Genomic DNA, 26,790 nt, shown 5'->3' on the forward strand with positions numbered 1-26,790 from the left:
TTAGTTTTTAAAAATATGTTTTTATTTAAAAAAAAATTTTTTTTAGAGAGAGAGAGAAACATCGATGTGAGGGAGAAACATTAATCTGTTGCCTCCTGCACGTGCCCCACAAGCTGCGTACGTGCTCTGACCAGGAATTGAACCGGTGCATAGGGCGATGCTCACCCACTGAGCCACCCCAGCCAGGGCTGCTGTCACCTCTTGCGGAAGATCCTGTCTCCCTTTCTCTTTTGCTGGTTTTCCGTGGAAGGGAGACGGCACCTGTGTGAGAACGAGGCCTGCTCTCGGCGCCACCAGACTCAGGTGAGGGGAGGCAGGACTCTCTTAGGCGCAGACCGTGTTGTAGTGTGCCCCTTTGCGCTCTGTGAGCCGCTGCCTCACGTGGCAGCGCTGTTCTGCCGGAGCCCGTTCGATTACAGATCTGTGTTCTAAAGCGACGTTGGGAAAGGGAGAGAGAGCACATGAAGGCCTTGTGAGTAGTGTTGGCTGTTGAGATGGGTAAGGATAGGTGAACTTTGTTTTCTCTGCAACAAATATGACCTCATGGTCCTGTTTCCCTCTGCCTTCGGGTCACAACACATTTTACCCTGTTTATTTTTTATTTATTTTTTGTCACCAGGGATTCAGATGAGGGTGGTTGTGGTCTCAGGGTGGGTGGCCTCATCCTGGAGCTGTCACTTCATCACCGTGGGACCCTGAACACTGGGTGGGTGATGGGGACAGTGATGCCAGTGCTTGGCAGGGGTGCCCGTGAGGACCAGGTAGATGTAACGCATAGCGAGGGCTCCTCCTCAAATACAGCAAGCGTGAGCTGGGACGGCGTCAGCAGCTCAGAGGAAGGGGGGATCCCTGGGCCAGAATTCCTGGATCCTCCCCCCAAATCGGTCCTCGCTCTTTGGGAAACCGCAGGAGGACTCTGGGGTTTGCCCTTTATCTGAAAACAAAGGGGCCGACTGAAGTGATACTTATCACAACTTCTGTGTTCCATGAACGGTGAACCGTGACTTGCCTTATTTCTGGAATTTGGGGCAGGGGAGCAGGGAGGATATGGTCGAGAAGAACGTGGGCTCAGGGCAGTAATGAAGCTCCTGCCACCCAGCCAGGTCGAAGAGCGGAGGCCTCTGTGCTTTGTCTTATGATTCAGTAAGTTTGCCGAGAAGATGCGGGTGTGTGTGTTTGTGGTGCTGCAGGCATGGGTGCAGCTGAGTGAGGTGTGGGGGGCAGAGAGAGACCGAGGAGCCCCGGCATTCGGACGGTGCTGAGTGGCTGAGCGGTTAGCAGGGGCTTGCACGTGGCGTGGATGTGCCAGTCTCCCCCGCCCTCCCCACTTGGGCATGCTGACAGGAGCTGGGCCGGCTGTGGGTGTAGCTTGGCCACAACATTGAGAACTATTATTATTATTATTATTATTATTATTATTTTAAATCTTTATTGTTGAGATTATTACAAATGCCCCTCTTTTTTCCCCCATAACTTCCCTCCACCTGGTTCCCACCCCACCCCAGGCCCTCTCCACCCTTTTGTCTGTGTCCATAGGTAATGCATACATGCATATAAGATCTTGGTCTAATCTCTTCCCACACCCCACCCTCTTCTCTCTGAGAATCGTCAGTCTGTTCCATTTCCATGCCCCTGATTCTATTCCATTCACCAGTTTATTCTCTTTATCAGATTTTTTATTCATTTGATTTTTAGATTCACTTGATAGATATGTATTTGTTGTCACTTTGTTGTTCATAATTTTTTTATCTTTACCTTTTTCTTCTTCTTCCTTTTCTTAAAGAATACCCTTCAGCATTTCATATAATACTGGTTTGGTGATGATGAATTCCTTTAGCTTTTTTGTGTCTGTGAAGCTCTTTATCTGACCTTCAATTCTAAATGAGAGCTTTGCTGGGTAGAGTAATCTTGGTTGTAGGTTCTTGCTATTCATCACTTTGAATATTTCTTGCTGCTCCCTTCTGGCCTGCATAGTTTCTGTTGAGAAATCAACTAATAGTCATATGGGCACTCCCTTGTAGGTAACTAACTGTTTTTCTCTTGCTGCTTTTAAGATTCTCTTTGTCTTTTGCCCTTGGCATTTTAATTATGATGTGTTTTGATGTGGTCCTCTTTGGATTCCTCTTATTTGGGGTTCTTTGTGCTTCCTGGACTTGTAAGTCTATTTCTTTCACCAGATAGGAGAAGTTTTCTTTCATTATTTCTTCAAATAGGTTTTCAATATCTTGCTCTCTGTCTTCTTCTGGCACCCCCATAATTCAGATGTTGGTATGCTTGAAGTTGTCCCAGAGGCTCCTTACACTATCTTCATATTTTTGGATTCTTTTTTCTTTTTGCTCTTCTGGTTGGGTGTTTTTTTGCTTCCTCATATTTCAAATCATTGACTTGATTCTTGGGATCCTCTAATCTACTGTTGAATCCCTGTAGATTATTCTTTATTTCAGTCAGTGTATACTAAATTTCTGACTGGTCCTTTATCATTTTTTTTTCTGGCATTCTCACCAAGATCCTTGAAGGTCTCATTAAGCTCCTTGGAGGTTTCTAGAAGATTCTTGAGTAACCTTATAACTGTGGTTTTGAACTCTACACCCAGTAGTTTGCCATTTCTTTCATTTTGGCATGTTTCTTTGTCTCTGCATTTTGGCTGCTTCCCTGTGTTTGTTTCTATGTATTGGGTAGCTGCTAAGTCTCCTTGACTTGATAGAGTGGTCTTGTGTCATAGGTGTCCTATAGGGCCCAGTGACTCAGCCTCCCCAATCACTTGAGGTGGACACTCTTGGTGTACCCCTTTGTGGGCTGTGTGCACAATCTTGTTGTCGTTGAGCCTTGATTGCTGTTGGTGTCACTGGGAGGAATTAACTTCCAGGCCAATTGGCTGTGGGGACCAGCTGCGATTACAGAGGGAGAGCTGCTGTGCAGGAGACACCCTTATGGAGCAGGACTTGCTTCAGTGGGGCTTTGGTGCTCACTGAGTCTGCCCCTTGAGTGTGTCACTTATGGATGTGTAGAGTTGTAATCTGGTATGGTCTCACACTGACCACTGGGTACACTGCCTCTTGGGTCTCCAGGGAAGTGCAAAGTCAGCCACAGCCTGGGGCCACCCAGCAGGAGCTATAGAGAGATCTTCAGATTCCTCTTTTTTGTATTGGGTTTGGAAGTGTCCATGAAAGGCCCAGCTGTGAAGCACTGCATGCTGGTGCTGGCCTTGGGCCTTTTATTGATAGCTTTGGGGCTCCCTGACCCAGCTGCAGCTTGTTTGACAGGTTTTAGGCGAGACAGGATAGGCCATTCATATGCAAAAGCCGCTGCCCACAGCTTGAGCAGGGTTGTAAATTGGGTGGGGCAGGGTCTCAGGGAATCTCCAGGGTGGAGCAAACAGCAATGGCTGCCAGTCAGCCCTGCACCGGGGAGGTCCCAGCACAGGAACAATGACCACTGTGAGCACCTCGTCTGGAAGAAAGCCGCCCCCGAGTTCCTGCCCCAATGCCAAACAGTCCAGTTTCTCCTGGTATGTGTCTGGGTCCCCCAGAGCCTCTCTGGGCACTGGAGCTCAGAGGAAGTGGGAGCTTGTAAATTCAGTTCGTGGTGCCGGCCTTTTAAGATCTCTAGCAGCCTTTGTGTCACTCAGCCCCAATCCGAACTGGTTTTTACAGTCCATAGTTCTTACAGCCCATATGGACATCTTTCCCCAGCTCTGGAACCCTGGGCTGGGGGTCTGGTGTGGGGCTGGGACCCCTCGCTCCTCCGGGCAGCCTCCGCAGAGGCGATCTCCCTCCCGATTAAAAAATTGGCACACCCGGGTGCCAGCCCAGCCCATTCCGCACCTCCTGCCAGTCTCAGTGTGCTTTCTTCTTTACCTCTCTAGTTGTAGTGCTTCCACTCAGCCAGCTTTCCCGCGGTTCTGGATGATGGTTGTTCTGTATTTTAGTTGTAATTTTTATGTGATTGTGGGAGACAGAAAGTATAGGCATTAACCTATGCCACCATCTTGGTTCCTTCCTAGTATTATTCTCTCTTTCTTCCTTTTTTTTTTGTTTTGTTAATCCTCACCTGAGGTTTTTTTTCCATTGATTTTTTAGAGAGAGTGGAGGAGGGGGGAGGGAAGAGAGAGAGAGAGAGAGAGAGAGAGAGAGAGAGAGAGGAAGAGAGAGAAATATCCATGAGAGAGAGACACATCGATTGGTTGTCTCCCGCATTCATTCCCACTGGGATTGGGGATTGAACCTGTAACTCAGGCATATGCCCTTAACTGGAAATTGAACCCATGACCCTTTGGTGCTTGGGCCAATGCTCTAACCACTGAGCAATGCCAGCCAGGGTATCACTGAGAACTCTTGAGGCGCTTTTACAATTCCCCTGTTAGCAATTTTCATGTCTGACCTCACATGCTCTTTACAGCCCGGTACGGCAGGCACTGTTATCATTTCTCTATGTTCAGATCAGAGGTGGTAAGTGACTTGCCCAAGACCACACGGCGTTTAAGGTGGAGCAGAAGCCTGAGCAGGGCTGGCTCCACAGGCTGCGTTCTTACTGTTAATTTGCGTTCTCTCTCCCCGTGTGGCTCCATCGGCTGCGGGGCTTATTAAACTCTGATCCGGGTCCTTCCTAAAACCGATCGAAACAGAGCCCCTGGGTTTGGGGCTCAGGAATCTAGTTTTTCCCGGTTCCAGTGAGTGATCACAGTGAGGGCTGGAAACTGAGGCGTCAGCACACCCTGCCTGGGGCCCGTGCCTGGGGCCCGTGCCTGGGGCCCGTGCGTTGAATCATCGTGGAACAGGACCCATGGAGAAGGCCCTGGAACGTGCAGCTGACACTAGTCTGTTTCCTAGATCCACCTGCGAGGAGCCTGCGTCCCCTTCTCGGCGTTCTCTCGAATCTTTCCAGTGGAGACGGAGTGTGCCAGGGCTGGAGCGTGGCCCAGATTTATCTGCCGGTTACTTGTGTGGAACATCCAAACACTTTTGTTTTAATATCCAGCTGGCATTGGTACTATTAAAATGACCCCTGCTTGTTTATCCTCTGGAAACAATCATCGTGTTTGCTGTGAGTGCAGACAGCCGTTGGAAATGGGACGTCTGCGCGGAGAGACCACTGTGGCGTGTACGGAGCAGACAGATGGGCCTGACCCCCAAAGATGAGTGAAAACCAGCTGTGGTCAGGCAGGGAGTGGCCGCGCTCCTGTGTAGGTCTGGCTCCTGCGAGACCTCTGACCCCTGCTGGGGCACCTGGCCCTGGGGGACCTAGGAGTGGTCTGGCACTCTGAGGAAGTTGAGGCAAAGGCCCTCAGCTGTCCTGGCCTGACCAGTCACAGGGACGGGGAGAGCATGGTAGGAATTGTCCCCCAGCGCTGTCGCTGCGGGGGAGGAGTCCTAATCCTCTCCCCCAGGGCAGCCCAGAGGACTTGCCCAGAGGAGGCCCTGCCTGTCTCCCTGGGGAGCGAGGCCCAGTCCTGGGTGGGCAGCGGAGACGGAGACCCTGGAGACTGAAGGCCTGTCTTTGGTAGAGTGGCCACCCCTGCTGGATACACACAGGGTCTCAGCCTGCATCTGAACCCCGCTGGGCTGGGGGTGGGGTGAGGTCAAGGGCCTGTTGCAGGGGGGAGGCTATGGATGAGTGCGAGTGGGGCTGAACAGTGTTCCTCCAAAAGTTCATGTCCACCTGGAACCTGAGAATGTGGCCTTGTTTGAACAGGGTCTTTGCAGATATAATTCATTGAGACGGGGTCATACTGCAGCAGGAGGGGTCCTGCGTCCAGTGACCAGTGTCCTTATAACAAGAGGAGAGCAAACACAGAGACACCGGGAAGAGGCTGTGTGAAGACAGGCAGGGACTGGAGTGATGTAGCTGCAAGCCCAGGAATGCCGAAGACGGCTGGGGCCCCGCCGTAGGGAGAGCATGGCCCAGCTGACACCTGCATCCAGACTTCTAGCCTTCAGGATGTGAGAGAATTGATTTCTGGTGTTTCTTTCATTGCACAGCCCTAGGACACTAACACTGAGGAGGGTCCCCACACTCCCCAGGGGGCTTGCTGGCTGGAGAAGGGTGGTCTTGCTGCTGTCACTGTTGTTCCCAGGCTGGTGGGCTCTCCAAAGTTTGTGACAGGTAATAACCTGTGAGAGGTGGTTGGAGGGGGCTCAGGTAAGCAGGTACTGCCCAGGAAAGGATGTGGGAGAGGGGGCAGGGAAGGTGGGTGGCAGGCTCTTGGCTGGGAAAGGATGGGCTGGGCTCTGTTCTGGGTGAAGGCATCCTGTGGTTTCCTAGGCTGAGAGAAGAGCTGCAGAAAGAACACAATTTTGAGGGCAGAGATGAAGCTGGACAGTAGACTTGAGAGGGGTCAGCCTTCCTCATGGAATGGTGGAGCCTGGGTGTCCCTCTCAAGGGCAAAGGCGCAGGTAGCATGGCTCTGCCTTCGTGGCCGTCACCCACCTTGAGGCCTCTCTTGGATTCTGCTGCCACCAAGAACCCCAGAGGGCGATGTCCACCTCAATGGGAACAGTGGCCTGAATCCATCCACACTTCTGAGAGGGCTGGTGGCCTTGGACCTGCACCACAGACAGGCCTGGCTCAAGTCCCAGCCCCGGTGTGTCCCAGCCAGGCTACCGTCACATCTTCTCTCCAAGCCTCCATTTCCTTCTCTACAGAGCGGGGGGCTTTGTGGTACCGTCTCGGGGTGTTTGTGAAGATTAAATGTGTTCATGCTTTTAGAGGTGCTTGGCGGACACATGGTAAACACTCCACATCGTTAGCTCTTATTATTTAGTATCAGCTTGGCAGGTCTCAGTAAGTGCAAAGGCAGGGCTGAAAGGCAATAATTATAGAAGCACAAACAGCATACAGTACAGGTTTCCATGGTCCCGAGTGTCTGGGCTGACTCAGCACCCAGCAGAGCTCCTGCCCTGGCCTGCGCCCTGGGCTTCTGTGAAGGGCCTCCGGGTCCCTGCCCTGGAGTCTCAGCTTTTCCAGTCCCCCGTGCTGGCAGCAGGGGCACGTTTCCTTGTAACAGAAGCATGACTGTCACGCTGGATTGGAACCGCCCAGCTCTGAGGTTTCAGTGTGGGGAGAAGCTCAGAAGTCTCCTGACTTCTCAACCTCTCCAAGCTGGCGGCTCTGCTATGAAGATGGAGGCTTGGGTGGCATTCTGTTCTCTCTTGTGCCTGTGGCTGTCCCCTCTGCTCCCTTTCAGAGCAGGAGGGGTCAAAAGGGAGGGGTTTAGGGAAGGTCTACTGTATGAGGGTGAGTGGGGAGTCCTGGCCTGGAAGGTATTCAGAGTGTGTGCTCGGGCCATGGTTGTGGCCGTCGCAGCCTGGTGCAGACGTTGCCCATGCCTCACCCCATGTGGTGCCATTACCTGGGCTACCTGTGTTTGAGCCAAGGGTGGGCCAGGGGCCAAGGAGACTACTGTATCTTATGCCAACTGCTGAATGCTCCCTGGGATATAATTATTTTTTATTTCATTGATGTTCAGTTCTGGGCACACAGACTTCCATTGTCTTGGGGTCCTGGACACCTTCATTACAATGTCAGCCTTCACCCCTTGCAGACCCTTTGCCCACAGGTCAGCAGCCGCCAGCTCCCATCTTGCCATCCCGTTTGCATCCTGGTTTGGGAGGGCTCTGTTCTAAGGCCTTCCAACAGCACGCTGACCGCTCCACGATTGCAGACCTACAGCTCAGAGGAGTGCATCAGCTGGGTATTCAAAGGCTGGCCCTCCCAGCAGCTGCACAACTTGTCTACCTTCCTCATTGCCACAGGTTCACACACATCAAAACACAGTCAGTGTACCCCCATTCCAGTGCAACAGTAGCATCTACTCTCTTTCCTTTGAACACCAACATCGCCACCAGCAAAATCCAGATGAAATTCAGGATGCCAGTAAGAACACGCAGTGCACTCCAGTAGGCCAAGGGCAGCAAGGAGGAAACCATGAAACCCTAGCCCCCATGGAAGACCAACACTGGGTTACCTTCCTGTGCAGGTAGGACTGCTCTGTGGGCTCTGGGGTCAGCTGGCATCAGCCCGATTGGCTTTTCTTCCGCCGGGTTCCGTGCCTCGTGGGTTATAGTCCTCCTGTGGTTCTTTTCAAGTGACCTTGGCTGCCCACGGCCCCTCTTGTTTCCTGGTGGGTCTGGGCCATGGTTGGCGGCTTTCCACGACTGTGCCTCGCCGGCCTTCATTTCTCCTGCCCCGTGTGACTCCCTGCACTGGGGCCTTGCCTGTTGAGCCAGCTCTGCCCTCTGCCAGCTGCTGTGGTCCACCTTAGCTGACACACTGAGATGCTACCTCCTACCTTGTACCCCTGAGGTACCACAGGAGTGGGATTAGGGAACTAGAGTTTGTTTTACGGGATGCACTGGGCATCCATTTGTGTATGGCCAATTCAGAGGGCTGCTGTGTGAGCAGTCTTGGGCACCTACCTTCCCCCTCACACTTCCTTAGGGAGCTTTAAGCTTTCCCGGGGACCTGGGGCTCCTTACACCCAGGAGAGAATAGAGTTGGTGGTGGATGGTGTCTTAGCCCATCCAGGCTGCCATAGCAGAAACACCACAGACTGGGTGGCTTATAAACAACTGGTATTCATTTCTTACGGTTTGGAGCCTGGGAAGTCCAAGATGAAGGCACAGGCACACTGAGTGTCTGGTGGGAGCCTGCTTCCTGACTCATCGACACCGTCTTCCCTCTGTGTCCTCACAGGGAAGGAAGGGGAAGGGAGCTCTGTGGGGCCTCTTTTATCAGGGCCCTAATCCCATCATGTGAACGCCACCCTCATAACCTAATCACCCTTGAAGGCCCCACTTCCTAACACCCGCACATTGGGGATCAAGTTTGAACATACGAATTTTGGGGGGACACAAACGTCCAGTCTACAGTAGACCCCTCGGGGGCCTCCTTTTGCTCAAGCTGGAGCACAGGTGCTCTGGAAAGTCATCCAGACTCTGGGCATCACCCTGGATTCTGCCTCAAGAACCCACTCATCATGCTTTCCCGTGGCTGATCCCCTTCCTGCTCTCCCTCACCCATTGGCCATGATGGCCGTCCCTCTCTCCCTGGGTCAGCCCCTACTGTGTCTCCATCTCCACTCAGGCTGCCCTTTTCTCTGCACTCTGTACTGTTTGGCAGAGCCCTGAGGGGGATGTGTGAGAAATTCAGTAGAAAACTTTACGGGGCCCCGAATCTGCTTGTTCTAAGGTAAATGCATTCAAAGGCTTGATGAGCTAAGAATCTTCTCCCTCCGTGCCTGGCCGTATGTCAGATGGGAGTCACCATCTTTATCCTGCCCTATGGGAACGACCTATCTGCATACTTTATCTTATCCTTAGTTGAAGCCGGAGGCTCCAGTTGAGATTCTCAGAAGCTCCAGGTCGATGTGTCATTGATTTATAGCAGAGGCTTTAGAGGGCTACTGACTGCTCTCCCTGAGTGGTGTGTGCATCCCCTCTGATTTCCACCCAGTCCACTCCCCATGGAAGGCACTGGTAGAAGCTGACCCTTTGCAGGATTGTAGCTTCGTGTACTCCATGCTGGCATAGCACCAGGCATGGCTCCCGGCTCTCTGATTTTGAAGGGTAACTTGGAGTTGTTGCTTGCTTTGGAGTTGGAGAGTAGGAACAGGGAGAACCCGCACAAGGGTTAGGTAGGACCTAGGGAAGTGATGGCGAACCTTTTGAGCTCAGCGTGTCAGCATTTTGAAAAACCCTAACTCTGGTGCCATATAGAAATTTTTGGATACTTGCAACCATAGTAAAACAAAGATTTATATATTTTTTGATATTTATTTTATATACTTAAATGCCATTTAACAAAGAAAAATCAACCAAAAAAAAATGAGTTCGCGTGTCACCTCTGACACGCGTGCCATAGGTTCGCCATCACTGACCTAGGGGAAGGGCCTGTGACTGGGGGAAGTGAGGACTCTTTACCCGAGGGGCCGTGAGGCCTTGCCTCTGTCAGGTGCAGGGCCCTCACACCGGCTTGTGTGTGGGAACGTGCATGAGCGAGCATCCTGCTGCAGGTGAGACAAACAGCCCATCTTCTCTCCTCCCGAGATTCTGCTCTGTGTGCTTGACCTTAGCTGACAGATTGGACCCCCCCAGTTTATAGATTTCACTTTTTTAAAGCCCTTTTTGTGAAACACTAACCTCAGCGAAGGAGGAAGAAGGGAGAAAAAAACAAAAGAGCTGAGTTCAGCAGCTGCAGTTTGCTATATTTTTCATCTTGCCTCAGCAAGTTGGGGCCACAAATAATCTGGTCTTATATGCTTCAGCGATGCTGCTGTGGACGACTTCCCTCTCCTCCTAGGGCAGCACCCCCCTGGGAGCCAGCCCCGCCCCCTTCCCCAACCTGCCACTCAGGTGGCCCTGTGGCCAGGGCATGGGGTCCAAGTGGGAGGCGGAAGCTCAGAGCGAGCATTGGCCAGCCAGGGGGCGGGTCATTAATTTTGGAATGGTTTCTGGAATCAGCTAAATATTTCCCTTTAACCAGTTTCCCCAGCCTCACATCCTTTGTTAGTTCAGGAAAAATGTCATTTATAATGGATGTTGCCTTGATGAATTGCTCAGAGAAGCACAGTGTTCTCATTAGTCTATATAATGAGAAAGACTCCTATGGCGGCATAGCTGCCTGGATGTGGAGACTGTATTTGATGGGAGGAATATTCATCTGTGTGGTCTGTCTCTTCTACAAGGCCTGGAATAGAGGCCGAGGGGCCTGAGGGGTGTTTGCCCAGTGCTCTCTGAGAGCAGATCCCCACCACACGTGTCCTCCCTGCTTCCCAGTGGGTCTGGGTTGTGGTGTGCAGGCCCCTCACCTGCTCTGCCACCCTCGCCCTCTGCCCCTGCTCTGGCCCCCTGCGCTAGAAGCTGGTCTGGCTACTCAGCTGAGGAACATGATTTGGGTGTAATAGTCCTGCTCATTCTCTCTCTCTCTCTCTCTCTCTCTCTCTCTCTCTCTCTCTCTCTCTCTCTCTCTTTATTCCTAAGGAGAAAAAGAATAAATAGGTAGACAGTGCATTCTATTTTCCAAAAGCACTTCTGCATATGCGAGTCATTCCAGACTCTCTTCCATGGGGGTATCAGACAGGTACTGAGCGGTGCAGTGACATTTCCAGGGTTCACAGCTTGTGAGCAGCGGGCATCTGACCCAGATGCCCTGGCTTTTCACTGGTCCCTCACTCTCTGCCTGTCTAAGAATGGACAGTTTACCCAGCCTTTCTCCACAGAGGCCCATTGGATTTCCTCTGTGAGCCCTCAAGGCACTTCTTTGTCTTAAGAGTGGTGCTTAAGGATGTGTGTTAATTTTTGCAGGTCCCTGGGGCCTCCTTTAGTGAATGGCTATTACCATACAAAGATACTTTCCCAAGTTCCCAACAGTCACCAGGCAGGATGTGAGGAGGGGAGGAAGACAGTCCCAGTGGGGGCTGAGCTACCTTGGTGGCCAGTGTAATGCAAGGTTGATGCATTTGGCTGTGCTGCCAGCTGGAAATCTGCTTGTAATTGTATTTTTCAGGGGAAGGTGTTAGGCTAGTTCTTGACTCTCCTCCTGCTTAGAGTAAAGTCTTCTGTGCCTTCAGATGTAGTCCCCAACCATCCGTCCATCCATCCATCCATCCAGTCACCCACCTATCCATCCACCCAGCTATTCTTTCTTCCATCTCTCCCTTTCTCCTTCCATCCAACAGATACCGAGTTCCAGTTTGGTGTCAATCACTACTATGGGCCCTGAAGACTCAAATGCTAATTAAATGATTTCTGTTCTGAACCTGGTTTTCTCAGTTGGGAGAAACAGATATGAGCAATATAACTTACGATTTAGTTGGTGGTGCAAGTACAGTAACTGGAATTTGTGAAACATGTTCAGAGTTGGGGCAAGGCATTCAGAGAAGGTTTTCTGGATGAGTTGGCCCTGGAAGTGGCTTGAAAGGGTGACTTGGAAGGGGTTTTAAAGATGACATGGTTGGGAGCAGGCATTCCTGGCAGCGGTGGCACCAAGGGACAAGGATCTGTGAAACATCACATTTGGGAACGTGTGTGCCTTGATATTGCTACAGGGTTTGGGGTGGGAGAGAGGAGGACGAGTGTGAGGACAGATGATATGATATAGATCAGCAGGGGGCCAATGATAGGTGGGGATCAGGGTGGCAAGTGATGGGCTGTCAGAGGCCAGGGAGTCCTCCTTTGTGGGTGTTAGTTGGGCTGTAGTCACCATAGTAGCTCGTGGGCATGGTCCTGGGTGCTGTCCACGAATCTCGGGTCCTCTTGCCAGAGATGACTAGACCATTGCTGTGGATGAGGACACAACCAGAGGGTAAATAACTGGCCCAGGGTTGTTGCCCTGTGATCACAGAGCTGGGCTTTGAATGAGGTGGTTCGGCAGCTGGGGTTTTGTCCATAATCGCTCCGCCTCTCTTGTTGGTCTGCAGTTTCGGCTAATCATGTACCTCTGGGGCTCTTTTCCCCGAATGTTATGTCAGGAAAATGTGATTTGATGTAAGAACCTATCTGAATTTCTGCAAGAATATGCCATGGAATAATAGGGTTGGGATGGATTGTGAAGGCTGACACACGCATTCCCTGGAGGCTGAAGGGAGGGGAAGTGCTGGGACTCACAAAGGTGGGAGGGAACTGGGTTCTTGAGTAGGAGGTCCTACTGGGCATCTGGAACAGGAACGAGGAGGTCAGAACAGCTTGACCTGAGAGCAGAGACACTAAGCTAATGAGAGCCCAGGGGTCAGAGTTTCGGGACTCATTATTGGGGTTGGGAAGACCATGTGAGGGGTAGACCTCTGGCAACTGGGACCTTGCCTGCTCCTTGGCCACCACAGGGTGGCCTGCTACCCCTGACTTGAGGACGGTGGACCCGGAGGTTTTTGTCTGCAGCAGGAGGGGGCGGGCATGGGGAGGGAGAGAGGGAAGAAACCTAACCTCATACAGTGAGCAGGAGCCATATCAGCATTCAGAGAAAGTTGAAAGAAATCTTTCAGCTGGCTGGCTACCTAGCTCAAGGCTAACCACACTCTTAACACAATAATAAGTCAATCCTTACTGAATAATTAAATAGAGAGCCTTCATAAGTATTGACTTAATGTGACAGCAAGTCTATAGTGACTTGGGGTTTGCTTATGTAAACACAATCTCTTGTTCAGCTTACTTAGCAGTTCAATGAAATAGAACAGTCCTTCAATTAAAATCAAATGCTGAATACATTTAATTCTTTTCTCTTTTTATGGGGTAATAATAGGTTTGGAACATAGGTGAAGGGATGGGGGGGTGGGGCGGGGAGGAGAGAAGGGTACCAGTCGCCCACATGCCTGTATTGTTAGAGGACTCAGAGGAGTGTATCCGCTGGTGGTGTCCAGAAGAAGGAAGTGGTCTGGGCTCCCATCTTGGGTCCCAGGGGGGAGATCCGTGTGGGCGTGGGTTGACTTCTGTCCCATCGGACCCTCCCGATCCTCTCTCAGAGCAGGTGTGGGTTGGCCACTGTGGTTGGTGTGTCAGACTGTGGATGGTGGCCTGGGTCTAACTGATTGCTTCTGGTCAGCTGGGGTCCAGTGGCTCAAACCACAGCCTCTTCAGGTCATTTTCTGTGGACGGTTTCATGGCTCATCTGGAGGAGAGAGGGGATGCTGGGTGAGCTCCAGGCTGCATGGCAAAGAGGGACAAGGGGGGAAGGTGGCATCCCACTGACTCCCTTGGTGATGCCGGAAGAGAAATAAACCTCCCTGGTTCTGTGGCTGCAGTGCCAGGACCGGGGGAGAGTAGTGGGTTGGGAGAGAGATGGCTGGGCAGGGGCAGCACGGTAGCAGCGAAAGCCCACGGGCTCATGAGTAAGATCTGGAGCTGAGCCTCTGGCCCCGTTGCTGGGATGTGAGTTAATTAATTAACCTCCCCAGGCTTCTGTTTCCTTATCTGTAAAACAGGGCAGTCCTGCCAACCTCAGAGACTCATTGTCAGAATAAAATGTGGTGATGTCAGTGGAAGGACTTTGCGTGACGCCGTATAAATGCAGGAGGTGCTTGTCAATAGGTCAGAGATATGATGTCTCTTTGTCCTGAAGAGAAAGAGCTTATGTGTCTCCACAGTGTTCGTGCTCAGGAGTGGTCAGCGTTGCCCTCCAACCGCAGTAACAGAGGCAGCAGGCATTGATGGGCATTGCCGGGCACCCACTGCACACCAGGCATTGTCCAGGCACTTCCGTATATTTGCTCATTGGACATCTCATTCATCTTCTCCACAGCCTTGTGAGGGAAGAACTGTTTTTCCCTCCATTTCATAGAGGCCTGGAGAGGTTTAATGACTCAAGGCCACACAGCTGGGCCAAGGTTCAAACCCCATCAGCATGATGTGATGTCAGAAGCTGGACTTCACGACTAGGGAGTGCTTCTGTGGAGGGGCTGGAGTGGGGGTGGGGAGGTGGGGAAGGATGCTTGAAGAATCCAGGGTCTCCAGTGAGTGGAGATCAAACCTTTCTACATGCAACAGCTTGCCCCGAGGTCTTGGTCATGTCCAGATGGGTTCCATCTGCATTTCCCAGCGTGGCATCAGGCTCTGTCTTGAGCCTGCCAGCTCCCAGGAGTGGGAATCAGAGCTGCCCCAGGCTGAGGAGCCCGTCCCCTGAGCTGGTAGTTTTTCTCTCGGCCTTGTTGTCTTGGACAGAGAGTCCACCGAATTTGTTGATGCTTCTGGAACCAATAACATTTTGTCTAACTGAAGGCGAGAAACATCATTGTTTATAATAGGCCCCGTACAATTAAGCGTAAAGAAATAATTACAGTCTTAAAATGACTTTATTAAAAGAGAACATAATGAACAGCAGGTTGTATTAGCATCTTCTGAAATCTACTTCTGGATCTTGTTGGTTCCTAAGCTCACTAATTCCCCTGATTGTGACCAGGGTGCATAAACTGTCTTGTCTCCTGCTTTTTATCGCTTCACATGATTTCATGTTTGAATTTTCATATATTGGTGCAATCCTCATCCTTGTCATCTCTAATAGTGATGTGGCTTTCTGCGGCTTATCTGTCTGAGCCATTCCTCTCTCGCTGGCGAGGAAAGGACGCCAGGCCCGGGGCGTCTTCCTCCCTGAATTTTACCGTCGTCCATTTTCCGAGTTGCTCTCGCTAAAGTGCTCCTGCCCCTTTGGCTCTTTTGTGTGGGTTAGTCATACCCTTTGTGGGTGTGGGTTTTGGTCTGTGTCCTTCCTAATGTGTGCTTTCTGGTTGCTTTGAACTTGACAGAGAACATCACATCAAATCAGAGAGCGAAGCTAAATAGTAGTCATGTTTTCTGTTATAAGTGACAGAGACCCAACTAGCTTAAGAAAACTTAAAAAGGAATTTGTTCCCAATAAAATAGAGAAAGGGGCAGGAGAGTATTCCAGGACTCTAATACAAATGGGTTTCTCTCTCTCTCTCTCTCTCTCTCTCTCTCTCTCTCTCTCTCTCTCTCTCTGCTTCTGCTTCTCTCTTCAGTGTAGCTACTTATTTGCATTGTGCCATGAGGCTGGAACTTGGTTCCCACTTCTCTGGGCTCACACCTATGCAGTCTCATAGCCAGAAAGAAGGATGCTGTCCCATGCCTGCTCCACCAGCAAGACTTCAGGGAAGGGCCCTGTCTGGCCCATCCTGTCTCATCCTTCTTCCTGGACCAGTCAGTGTGGCTGGGAAAAGAATGGTGTGGTTTGTGCTGCCTGCGTCATGTGTCCACCTGCAGCCCAAAAGGGGGGTGGTGCTATGGTTGACAGCCTGGCTGGAGGAGGAAGTCCTCAGCCCGCCCCGAGGGGAGCAGCTCTTCTGGGCAGAAAGAGTAAGTTCCCGGCGTGCGCTTTCAGGATGCACAGGAGGGAAGGAAGCCGGTTGGTACTTCAGGCCATGAAGCGAGTGGTGGCAGTGTCTAGAGGAGGCAGGCAGGGATGGAGGGCCAGGCTGTCCACCGTGAGCCCTGGAGGTGTCAGAAAACAGACATGTGGGTGAAATCCACCTTCCCCTTTCTCAGTGTCACGTACACTGAACCCACTTAACGAGGCCCTGCACCGCTGGAGGGGCCCTCAGACAGCCGTTCCAGAGGCACATGGGCCTAGTAAAGCCGTTTGCTCTGCGTTCCCATAAATTGCCTGGGAAGCCGTTATGAGCGATTTGCTCTTCTTGGGAGCCCTTTCTTGCCTCCGCGAAATATTCAAGTGCCCTGTTGGTTTGCGTGAGGCAGTGCTGGTGGCTACCCTGGAAGCATTGTTAGCAGTGGGGGCTCCTGGCAGCAGAGCCGGAGAGAGGACCCTGTCCTCACGGGACTGTGCCTGGCCCCGGTTTGCTGGCTGCGGGATATGCATGTGTGTCCTGCCGCTCGGAGCGACCCTGTCTTCACAGTGAAATCATCACCCCTGTCTACTTTATGGGTTTGCTCAGAATTAAATGAGAGAGCAGTGTCCGGCACACAGTCGGCTCTCAGTAAACAATAGCTCCCTTTCCTGTTTCTCCACTTCTCCAACCAGCAGAACATTGGTTTCCTAAGAAGATGGAACTTTGGGAAATCGACAATAACTTCAGACCAAGCAGCTGTGTGTTGGCCAGCATTGGAATGTTTGGGGGTTCTGTGGGAGTAATTCACCCCAATTTTATATGAGGCCAGATAGATTTGAGAAAGTGTGTGTGTTTGGGTGCAATCTGGATTAAGGGGGTGTCTCATTGATAACTGGCACCTGTACTTCCTCTTGACTGAGACCAAAGCACGGAACTGAGAGGCATGTCCAAGTGTAGCTGTGTCTGTGTGGGGACAGGGGTGTGTGTGTGTGTGTGTGTGTGTGCAGGTGTGTGTGTGCGTATAAACATGCAAACTCTTTGCCATGTAACCAGGAGCTATGGCCTGAAGCATCACTTTCTTCATTGGCTGGGCCTGGAGTGGGGGCAGGGAAAGCTGAGACCAGCTCTGCAGCCTGTGCAGCTGCCATGTCCCCGGCAGCACTTGCCTCCAGGTCACCTGGACGGCTGGGCAAAGCACAGGTGGCTGGGCCCTGCTCTGGATGTCAGATCTGCTAGGTCTGGGGCGGGGCCCGGGAATGTGCATTCCTACCAAATTCCCAGCTGACGTGTTGGTCTTCGGACCCCACTTTGAGAATCGCTGACCTGTAGGAAGTCCGTGCACCCCTGCACCCCCTCTGCATGATTTCTGCTGTGAGGGTCGGTCTTCTCTCATCTTGACTTTGCAGGAGCAAACATGCCCAGCAAACGGGATTGCAGGGTCTAACAAATCAGATACAGGGTGCCTCGCTACATTTGAATTCCAGATAGACAACGGAATACTGGTTAATGTAAGGATGCTCCAAATATGGCATGGACATGCTCACACTGAAAAGGTGTATTGTTGCTTATCTGAAATTCAAATCAGATGGGTGTCCTGCATTTAATCTGGCAATTGTTTAATCAAATTGGGGGTCAAGTGTCCCTCTCCGTCTCTCCGCTGATTTCCTGTGATTGAATGGGCCACAGCTGCACATGAAACAAGCCCGCAGAGGGTTTGTGTTTTGGACAGACCCACCTGCTGCCGCGCTCACTTGGCAGTCTTCACTTGATCTCGGCGAGATGGACTTGGCTTCTGTTCATATTGGTCCTCTTGCTGGCTCTCTGCTTTTCTCGCTTCGTGGTCTGCTTGTCTTTCTCTCTCTCCTGCTTTCTTTGATGCCATCTCCCTTATGGGGGCTGCGAAAGGAAGACATCTGAGAAGCGATGGGGCTGATCCAGGGAGGCCTGTCTTGGCAGGGAGAGCAGAGTCCACGAGACAGGTGACCGAGGGCGCCTGCAGGGGCAGTGGCACCTGGCCCGGCAATGGTGCAGCGATCCCAGCTGGCTCTCTGTGCATGTGCAAGGCACCATCGCCTTGGGGACTGCACCTACCAGGGCTGGTGTGTGTCGTGGTTGGAGTCGAGTGTGTCGTGGCTTGAAGGAAATTGACACCATGCACTCTCGTGTTGACAGAGTCCTCTGGCTGCCATGGACGTCAGTGTGTCTTTCAGGGAGGAGAGGACCTGAGCAATCAAAGGCCTCCTGGAGTCTTCGATGGGACAGGCTCCTAAATGGCCCCATTTGCCACTCACGCCTGCCAAGGCTGCTTGCTCCCCCCGCCCCCCCCTACCCCTTTCTCTCACAGTCTGCTGGTCTTGGGCCTGCTCCCCCTCCCTGTACTCTGGATAGAGCTGTGGCCTGCCGTGAAGGAAGTAGGCCATGGCCTCAGGGGAGCAAGGCAGCCCTTCGTATTGGTTACCCTGGGGCCCAGTGCGTGGTGCCTGGCTTCGGGGGCCTGCCTCCTCCTCCTGTGTCCTCAGTGTGGCAGGGCAAGTGATGTGGGGGCAGGAGGACATCGCTCACCTGTTGTCCAGCGGGGCGCCTGGCGCCTGGAGGCGAGGGAGGGTGAGGGAACTGTCTCCCTGTCACACTGCCTTGCATGGGACCCACATCCACCTGGGCAGGTAACAGGTGTCTTTTTCTTTTATCAGACGCAGGGAAAGCTGCTCCCGGTGTGTACTTGCCGGTGGCAGGCACAGTGCTGGGACGAGGCGCCCGGGTGGAGGGGAGATAAGGGTGATTGATGCCTCTCCTCTGTGCCCACGTCTCTCAGGCCCCTGTGAGGGAGGGAGGCTGGCATGGCTCACCCATTGGGTAACTGGGGACACTGAGCACAGGCCGCATCACGGGCAAGGGATGGGCAGAGCGTGGCCTGGTGACAGACCCTCTCCTCTGCAGCAGCGTGATTGCCCGCCCGTCCTCACGGGGAGGCTGTGTGGGCGGCTCCTCACCTGCAGGGGGGCCCTCGGGTCTGCTCAGTGGGCAGTTGCTCCCATGGGACCTGGCCTGGTGGGCAGTCTGCCCAGTCCCCACTCCCTGGGAATTCCTCTCTGACATCGCAGGGACAGACGTGCCCTCCCCACCCTCAGCCTCTCGGTCATGTGGCAGGGGCTCAGCACGTGTTCGGAGAAAGGATGGGTAGATATCTACCACCGCATCCAGACCCAAGGGGTTTGGATGAAGAAATCAGTAGGGCCTGCCCCTTGGGAACGTGGGTTCCAGTTGGAGAGACCAACAGGGCAACAGCAGTAAATGTCTATGCCATTAAGTATTTGCTTGCCTGGTCCAGATGTTTCTGCAGCTGGAATACAGAGGTGGAGGCGGTCAGAAAGGACTTCACGGGGCAGGACAGCAGGGGGGCACTGGGCAAGCAGCAGGAGGGAGCTGGGCCCTACCTGTGACCAAATGGTATTGGACAGACTCCTGTGTTTTGGCTAAGAGATGGCATTTGGGTGCCTCCTTGGCGGGAAGGAGATGGGAGCCTCCGGCTCTGCTTGTGATCCCTGCAGAGCTGGGTTCCGCCCGATGCTGCTCACCTGCGGTCCTTGGTGCTGGGGCCTCTGGAGGAGACATTTGGCCAGAGCTAACCCCTCTCACCCCCTCATAGCTCCCGCCTCATTTGCTGGGTTGTGGGGTGGACAGCTGCTGGTCTTCCATGTGATGTGAAGTCCTGTCCTGTGGGGGCTGAGGCTGGGTTGGAAAAGCTGCTTTTCCCTGCTTGGGGGCCAGGTGGGGAGGAGCTAGAGGGCGTATTTATGGGCAGAAGGGAGGTGGAGAGAACCTCGGGTCCCATTCTTTTCCTGCGAAAGATAGGATATGTTTCCAGCGCTGCAGGATGCTGGGTCTGGAAGGACGTTGAAGGCTTCTGCACAGGAGCAGGGGACCTGCCAGCTGGGCTCCCGCCCCATTGAAGTCTGGAATGTAGGCCCGGCTCACTGAGCAGCTCAGGACCTTGGGCTTCGCTGAGGCTCAGCTTCCTCCTCTGTACACTGGACCGATCATACACCTGCTTGCCAGATCTCAGATTCCTTGGGAAGGTTCAGTGATAAAGGGTGGCTGTGAACACCTTTTTTTAAAATTGTGGTAAATTCTACATAATATAGAAGTTACCATTGTATCCATTTCTCAGTGTCCAGCGTGTGGCACGAAGTGCGTTCGCATGGTTGTGCAACCATCACTGCCATTCATTTCCAGATCGTTTTCATTTTCTCAAACTCTAGAAATAGCTTTTAAACCAGGAACTAAGAGCATGTTTTATTCATTTGATAAACAAGGAAACTCAGTCCCCAAGGAGCAAGGACTCACCTGAAGTCCTTGTGATCAAGGGGCACGGCGGACATGGGAACCCCGGGCCCCACCCCCCTCACTCGCTGCCTCTGCAGAGCTTCCCTCTACCAGCCCGCACCCCCCGGAACCTGGGGCCCCAGGCAAACCTGAATTTGTCCTGTGGTGGGACCCACAAGCCGCCTCTGTGAGGGTGGTGCTCTCAGGCTCTCCTGGTCTGTCGGCCTATTTCTCTCCTCCGTCCTCAAATGGGACAGAGTCTGGTGGAAAGCATGGGGGGCTGAATTTAGGGTGAGCTTCGGGATGATTGTATGAGAAACCTCACCTTGTGGAAAGAGCTGGGATAGGGAGTCAAGGGCTGGCTTCTGGTCCTTCTGTGGTGTTCCCACTGAGCACGTATCTGTTGAGGTCCTACTGTGTGCCGTCATTGGGAACATAGCAGTGAACAAGACCTATTACTCTGGCTTGCTGCTGCTGTGAGACAAATGATACGCGGGGACCCCGGGGCAAAGGGCACTGGCCTCTAGGAGGCAGTGATGGGGAGGGGAGGGGAGGCGGGCCCAGCCAGGCTGACGTGACAGCTTGTGTCAGGGCGCTGGGCTAGAAGGAAGGAGTGGGAATCACTGTGGTGCCCTGGGCTCCATGGGACCCTCCACACTGGGGGACAGACCCGGCAGGCGCCTGCCTCCAGGAGGCTCAGGGCCGAGGGGAGCACAGGGCCGTGTGCACAGTTCAGAAGTGGTGTCACTGGTGCCGACAGAGAGGACTGGACGATGCAGGGGAAGAGGCCGATTCTACTGGGTGGGACCTGGAAGCTGGTGGCTTGGGGCAGGGAGGCTGTGCTCTGGTTTGGTGAAGAAGAGATGGGTGAGGACGCCCTCTGGGTATCTCACCCCAGGGGACTCTTGTTCCTCCCTGGGGCCACTCCTGGGACCTCACCACCTCCTGTGAGGCCGCTAGGGCAGGGTTCACATTACCCGTTCTGCAGGTGGAAGAGGGACGTGTGGAGGGACCTGGCAGGTCACTGGGAGTGCGGCCAAGCAGGAGGTGGCACCAGCTTTCCTGCCTTGGTCCCGGGCATGTTTGGTGCACTCCTTGCGGGTTCCCTGTTGCTCTGACTGAACCATCCATCTGGAGTGGATGTGCCCCAACTGTGTGGCCTCCAGGAGCCCCTTCCTCTAGGACGGTGGTTCTCAACCTGTGGATCGCGACCCCTTTGGGGATCGAACGACCCTTTCACAGGGGTCGCCTAAGACCATTGGAAAACACATATATAATCACATATTGTTTTTGTGATTAATCACTATGCTTTAATTATGTTCAATTTGTAACAATGGAATTGGGGGTCACCACACCATGAGGAACTGTATGAAAGGGTCGCGGTGTGAGGAAGGTTGAGAACACTGCTCTAGGAGCTCTCAGCCTCGGGCCCCAGCTCGGTGGCCCTGTGTTCCTCTGCTCCCTCTCCCTGGCTTCCTCCAGCCCAGGAAGCGAGGAGGAAGCCCTGTGCCGCAGAGAGGCGGGAGGGAAGGCAGCCACGCTAATTCTTTCGCTCTATGCGTCTTCTCCCAACACCAGGTCCCGGCTGGCGGACTTCCACGCCAATTGTCACGCCTCCTACCAGACACTCACCAGCTGTCCAGCCGACAATTATCAGGCGTGTCTGGGCTCCTATGCGGGCATGATTGGTAAGCCACCCCCTCCCGCCCGGGCTCACAGTGACTCTGAGCTGCCCAGTGGGCAGGGGCCGAGGCCCAGCTCCAGCCAGTGGGGGCACACCTGACTCGCCTTTCCTGGTGGCGGTTTCAGCTGGAGCTGCCGTGGGAAACCAGAGGCCAGGTTGGCTGTTTCATGGGGGAGGAGGGCCCGAGGAACCTACAAGGATTTCAGAATCAGAAGAAGTAACATTGGTTGCAGGGTCTGACATTGCAGGTGCTGTGCTAAGCAGTTTACATGATGAATTCTCCTAACAGCACTTTCTAGGGAGGTGCTGGGATCTCCGTGCTGCAGATGGGGAAACCGAGGCTTAGGGAAGTGGAGTAACGTGCACAGGTTCACCTGTTGGCACTGGGACCCAAGCCCAGGATGTGAGCCCAGTCGCATGAACTCCAGAACACACTCTGCTTGGGGGCCAGGAGAAAGCACGGCCACACTCAGGGCGGGCGCATCCCCACGCCCTCTGCCCCCTGCTGACCCCATGGTTCCCTGGAATAGTAACACTCAGAGTTTGGACTATGAGTTGGGATGTATGTGTGTTTGGGGGCAGGTGGGAAGGAGGAAGGCTTCTAAGCCTCTTATCTTGGTGTCTGGGGTCTGCGGGCCCAGAGAGGAGGTCTCACTGCTCCCCTCCCCTTTGCCTCCCTTTCTCCCTGTCCAGGGTTCGACATGACGCCCAACTACGTGGACTCCAGCCCCACTGGCATCGTGGTGTCCCCCTGGTGCAGCTGTCGGGGGAGTGGGAACATGGAGGAGGAGTGTGAGAAGTTCCTCAGGGACTTCACCGAGAACCCCTGCCTTCGTAAGTCCTGCAGCCCCCCTCACCCCCCCAGCAGCCCCTCCCACCCTCATCCCAAAGGGGCCCTGAGGCTGCCTGGGTCATGCCCTTCCTCCTCCATCGGGACAGCCAGTGACCTGCGGGGCTGCTCCAGCAGGGTGTCACCTGCGGAGACGGTGGCTGGGCTCTCTGAGTCACACCGAGCTGTTCGTGGGCCAGCCTCAGTTTACCACTAAGGCCATGAGCCTGTGTCAAGTCAGGCTGAAGGGTTCTGGTCTGCTATGCTGACAGCTTCAGACAGGTCCTCTGGGACAGCCCCATGGTGAGGCCCTCGGCTGTCTGTCGCTTCTCCCTTTGGGATCGATTTTTAAGGATCCATTGGAATCAGTGACTTTTTTTTTCAAGTTATCAAACTCCTAATCCAAAGGCTGGAGAACAAGGTGAGCCACCAGCTCTGTCTGCCTCCATCTCTTCAGACTGACACCTCTGCTGCCCACACCCACCTGAAGGTCCCTCCCCCTCCCTCCCCTCATTCTTCCTTCTGTCCATCTGTCCATGCTGCCTTTCTGTATGGCCCTGGGAACTCAGAGAAACAAGCCATAGTGCCTGTCATGGGCAGCTTGCAGCCTGACTGAGGTCCGTGTGGTCACAGTCCGGGGGGAACGTGTTGGGGACAGGTCTGCACAGGGCTCACCCGGAGCCCAGGGTGGGATGCCCGGCTCAGCCTGCAGTAGGGAGCCCCTGGAGGCTCCTCACGGGCGACCCCCTGAGGGACAGGGCCATTGGTCAGCTGTAGCCACAAGGAGGGCATGCCTGTCCACCTGGGCAGAGAGAGTTGTGAGAACCACAGGCCACGGAGCCTTGGTACAGAGCATGGGGTCGCCTGGAGTTGTCTGGGCAGGAGGGGAGTCTCTCTCCCAAAGGGGATCCTGTGGTCCCCATTGGTGTTGGGGTGGTGCTGTGGGCCACTGGTTCCGGGTCAGATCTGCATTTCAGAGGTTCACCCTCTGGTCTAGTGTGGAGGGGTGAGGTAGGGATGTGGTTTTGACTAGTGACCCACAGAGGGTCCACTCAGAGGAAGGGACAGTGATGGCTGAGGACCCGAGCAGGGTCGGTGAGGGTGGAGGGGAGAGAGCTTTAGGAGGCGGGCTCAAATGGTGGCAAGTGGGTGGTTAGGGAGGTGAACTGGGGGTTTTGGGTAGGGAGAGATGAAGCCTTCCAGATTGGAAACACGGGAAAACAGTGTGGACACGGAAGGGAGTGGTGCCTGGTTCAGGTGTAGACATGATGAGCTTGAGGACATGGAGGTGGGAATTTCTTTAGGCATTTGGTTAGAGAGTTAAGTCTTGGGGACAGTTTTGTCCAAGAGGTTCCATTAACTTAGTCCTCAGTGAGTTAGTGCTAACTAATGGTGTGGGAGCCGGTAAGGCCACTCAGGGATGAAGGTGAGTCTGGGGCCCTTGGAATGCAGTGGTGGGGACCTAGAAACACTGAAGTGGCAAAGGAGCCTGAGGAACCAGTACCTGGGGGGCTGGGGTGGCGGAGCTCTGAAGTGGGCGTGTCTGCAGCACCGAATGCCACTGGGAATAGGGTGCTGGCTGCCCTGGGCGTGGCCTGCTCCTCCCTCCAGGCTTCCCACGCTGGCTCCCAGCACCCACCACCCCTCCTCTGCACTCCTCATCACCTATGTTTCTTTCTATTCTGGTCTCTTGTCTTTCTAATCTCCCACTTGCTATTTTCTTCTCCACATGGGAGACCTCGTATCTGAAGGGGAGCTTCAACACAGTTGAGTCTGGACCAGCTGCACCGTGCCCTCAGCTCTGGGCTGTGACAGGGAACATAGTGGCAGAGATGGCGAGGGGCAAAGTGACGGAGGTGCCCTTGATTTCTCTGCCTCTACCTGCTCTCTCCCTCCACAGGGAATGCCATCCAGGCCTTTGGCAACGGCACAGATGTGAACCTGTCCCCCAAAAATCCCTCATTCCCAGCCACCCAGGCTCCTAGGGTGGAGAAAACACCTTCTTTGCCAGATGATCTCAGTGACAGCACCAACCTGGGGACCAGCGTCATCACCACCTGCACATCTGTCGAGGTGAGGAACATGGGGAATGGAGCCAGGGCGTCTGAGGGCCTGGAGAAGCACCCTGCTGTCAGAGGCGGGTGTGGGAAGTTAGCCAACTGGGGTGCACAGGTTCCTCCCCAAAGATCAGGGACCCAGGGCAGGGAGGAATTGGTGGGGCTAGTTGCCCATGTATTCATTCATGAGACATTCACCTTGCAAGTAGCCAGCTCCTGCTCGACCACAGGATTATACCAGGCCGCAGAGGGTGCAGGGGAAATGGGGTGGTTACCATGTATCAGCCATCTGCTCCTTCCCAAGCGTGTGCCAGCAGCTCTCCCGACTTCACTGAATTTCCACACACAGAGGAGGTTCTTATTTTACAGGACCTGACCCAGAAGGCTCAGGCAACCTGCCCCAGCTATCACAGCTAGTTACAGGTGGCATTAGATTTCACCTACATCTGAGTCCAAGCCCATGATGATCATTTCTTTGTCTGTCTGTCATCTGTTCATCCATCCAACATGGGTTATGCACTCAGAGTGTGTCTTTATGTGAGATGTTAGGGAGATGCTGGTGAATGAGTTTGACACGAGCCTGATTTGTGGTCCTTATTGTGTTGTCCAATGTCAAACAGTCTAACAACCATTAGATAGGGACTGCGGTCAGGGTCATGACAGGACACAGGTGGCACTGTGGAGGTCCTTATAGGGCGCACTGCTTAACTTCTCTCTCTCTGCTGACCTACCATCATGTCACACTTGTGCTACAGTAGATTCTTTGCATATCAGGTTGGTTCTACTCAAAACACACACACACACACACACACAAAACCACGCACACTCAATGACATGCACTCACATACACTCATGCCTTCTCTCTCTCTCTCTCTCTCTCTCTCTCTCTCTCTCTCTCTCTCGCACACACACACAAACACACACACATACACACACATACACACACACAAAACCATGTACACTCACTGACACACTTTCCCATACACTCATGCCTACTCACACACACACTTTCACTCTCTCTCTTGCTTTCTCTCACACTCACACACAGACACACATACCTGGAACAAAGAGTCCAAAGGAGGACCGAATGCAGAATTCCAGGGGAGCAGAGGAGGGAGGGAGCGGTGAGGTGGTGGGTGGGTGTCATAGGGGATGTTTCAGGCAGGGGTTGGGATTGGAATGTCCAAGAAGGTGGGTGGGGTGTGAAGTGTAGCCATGGTGGGGGGCGTTGGGAGCACAGCCTGAGCACAGGTGTGGGAGGCAAGGGGAACAGACATGGCTGTGTGCAGGGGAGACACCAGTCTGAATGGGCTGGGCTGGTGGGACGAGCAGTGGGTGGGCATTCACTACAGAGTTTCATTCATGAAGATGGGTGAGTTCTGGAGAGCTGGTGCACAGCAGTGGGGCTGTCGCTGACGGCATTAGATAGTGCACTTAAAATTTGCTAAGAGAATAGACCTTAGACCTTAATTGTTCTCACACAAGAAAAACCAGGAAAATGGTAAAAGTGTGAAGTGATGGACATGTTGATTGGCTTGTGGCGAATATTTCACAGCCTATATCATGTCATCAGGTGCACAACTTAAATTTACAGGGCGGGGCAAAAGTAGGTTTACAGTTGTGAGTACATAAAACAGTTTACTCTTGTATTATCTATTAATTATTGTATTATTTTTCATACAAACAACTGTAAACCTACTTTTGTCCCACCCTGTATGCAATTTTTGGTGGTCCTGTATAATCTCAATCAAGCTGGGGACAAAAAATGGTTCCAGGAGGAGGCTGTGAGCAGGGACTGGGCCTAGTGGAGCATTAAGTTCCCTGGTTCCCACTGCACCCCAGGGGCCGGGGCTGGGGCCATCCTAGATGGGAAGCCCACACCCTTCCCTGTCCAGTGGGCTGCCCTGTGTGGTGACAGCTGACCTCCACGTGCCTTCATGCCAGGCTCAGCGTGGGCCTGCTCCCCTCCATTAGGCCCCGCTCCTGATTTGGGCCGATCTGCCGTGCCACCCTTGGACGCTTCCTAATTACTCTGAGCGGACTTGAGCGGTGGCCGGCGGGGGCTCTGGGCCTGCTGCACAGGCAGCCGCCAGCTCAATTTCATGCTACA

The 26,790-nt window shown here is 53.4% G+C and overlaps 1 protein-coding gene across 1 annotated transcript in view; it reads left to right on the forward strand.

Moving 5' to 3' along the window:
* The window catches only part of GFRA2 (GDNF family receptor alpha 2), an 85,419-nt gene that overhangs the window by 48,986 nt on the left and 9,643 nt on the right, over window positions 1–26,790 (forward strand). Inside the window, exons 5-7 of the mRNA XM_081093070.1 lie at window positions 21,689–21,798; window positions 22,488–22,628; window positions 24,524–24,696. Coding sequence (XP_080949196.1) covers window positions 21,689–21,798; window positions 22,488–22,628; window positions 24,524–24,696 — 424 coding nt within the window. The remainder of the gene's footprint in view (window positions 1–21,688; window positions 21,799–22,487; window positions 22,629–24,523; window positions 24,697–26,790) is intronic.

This window comes from Myotis nattereri, assembly GCF_964212035.1.
Source record: "Myotis nattereri genome assembly, chromosome: 5".
Taxonomy (NCBI): domain Eukaryota; kingdom Metazoa; phylum Chordata; class Mammalia; order Chiroptera; family Vespertilionidae; genus Myotis; species Myotis nattereri.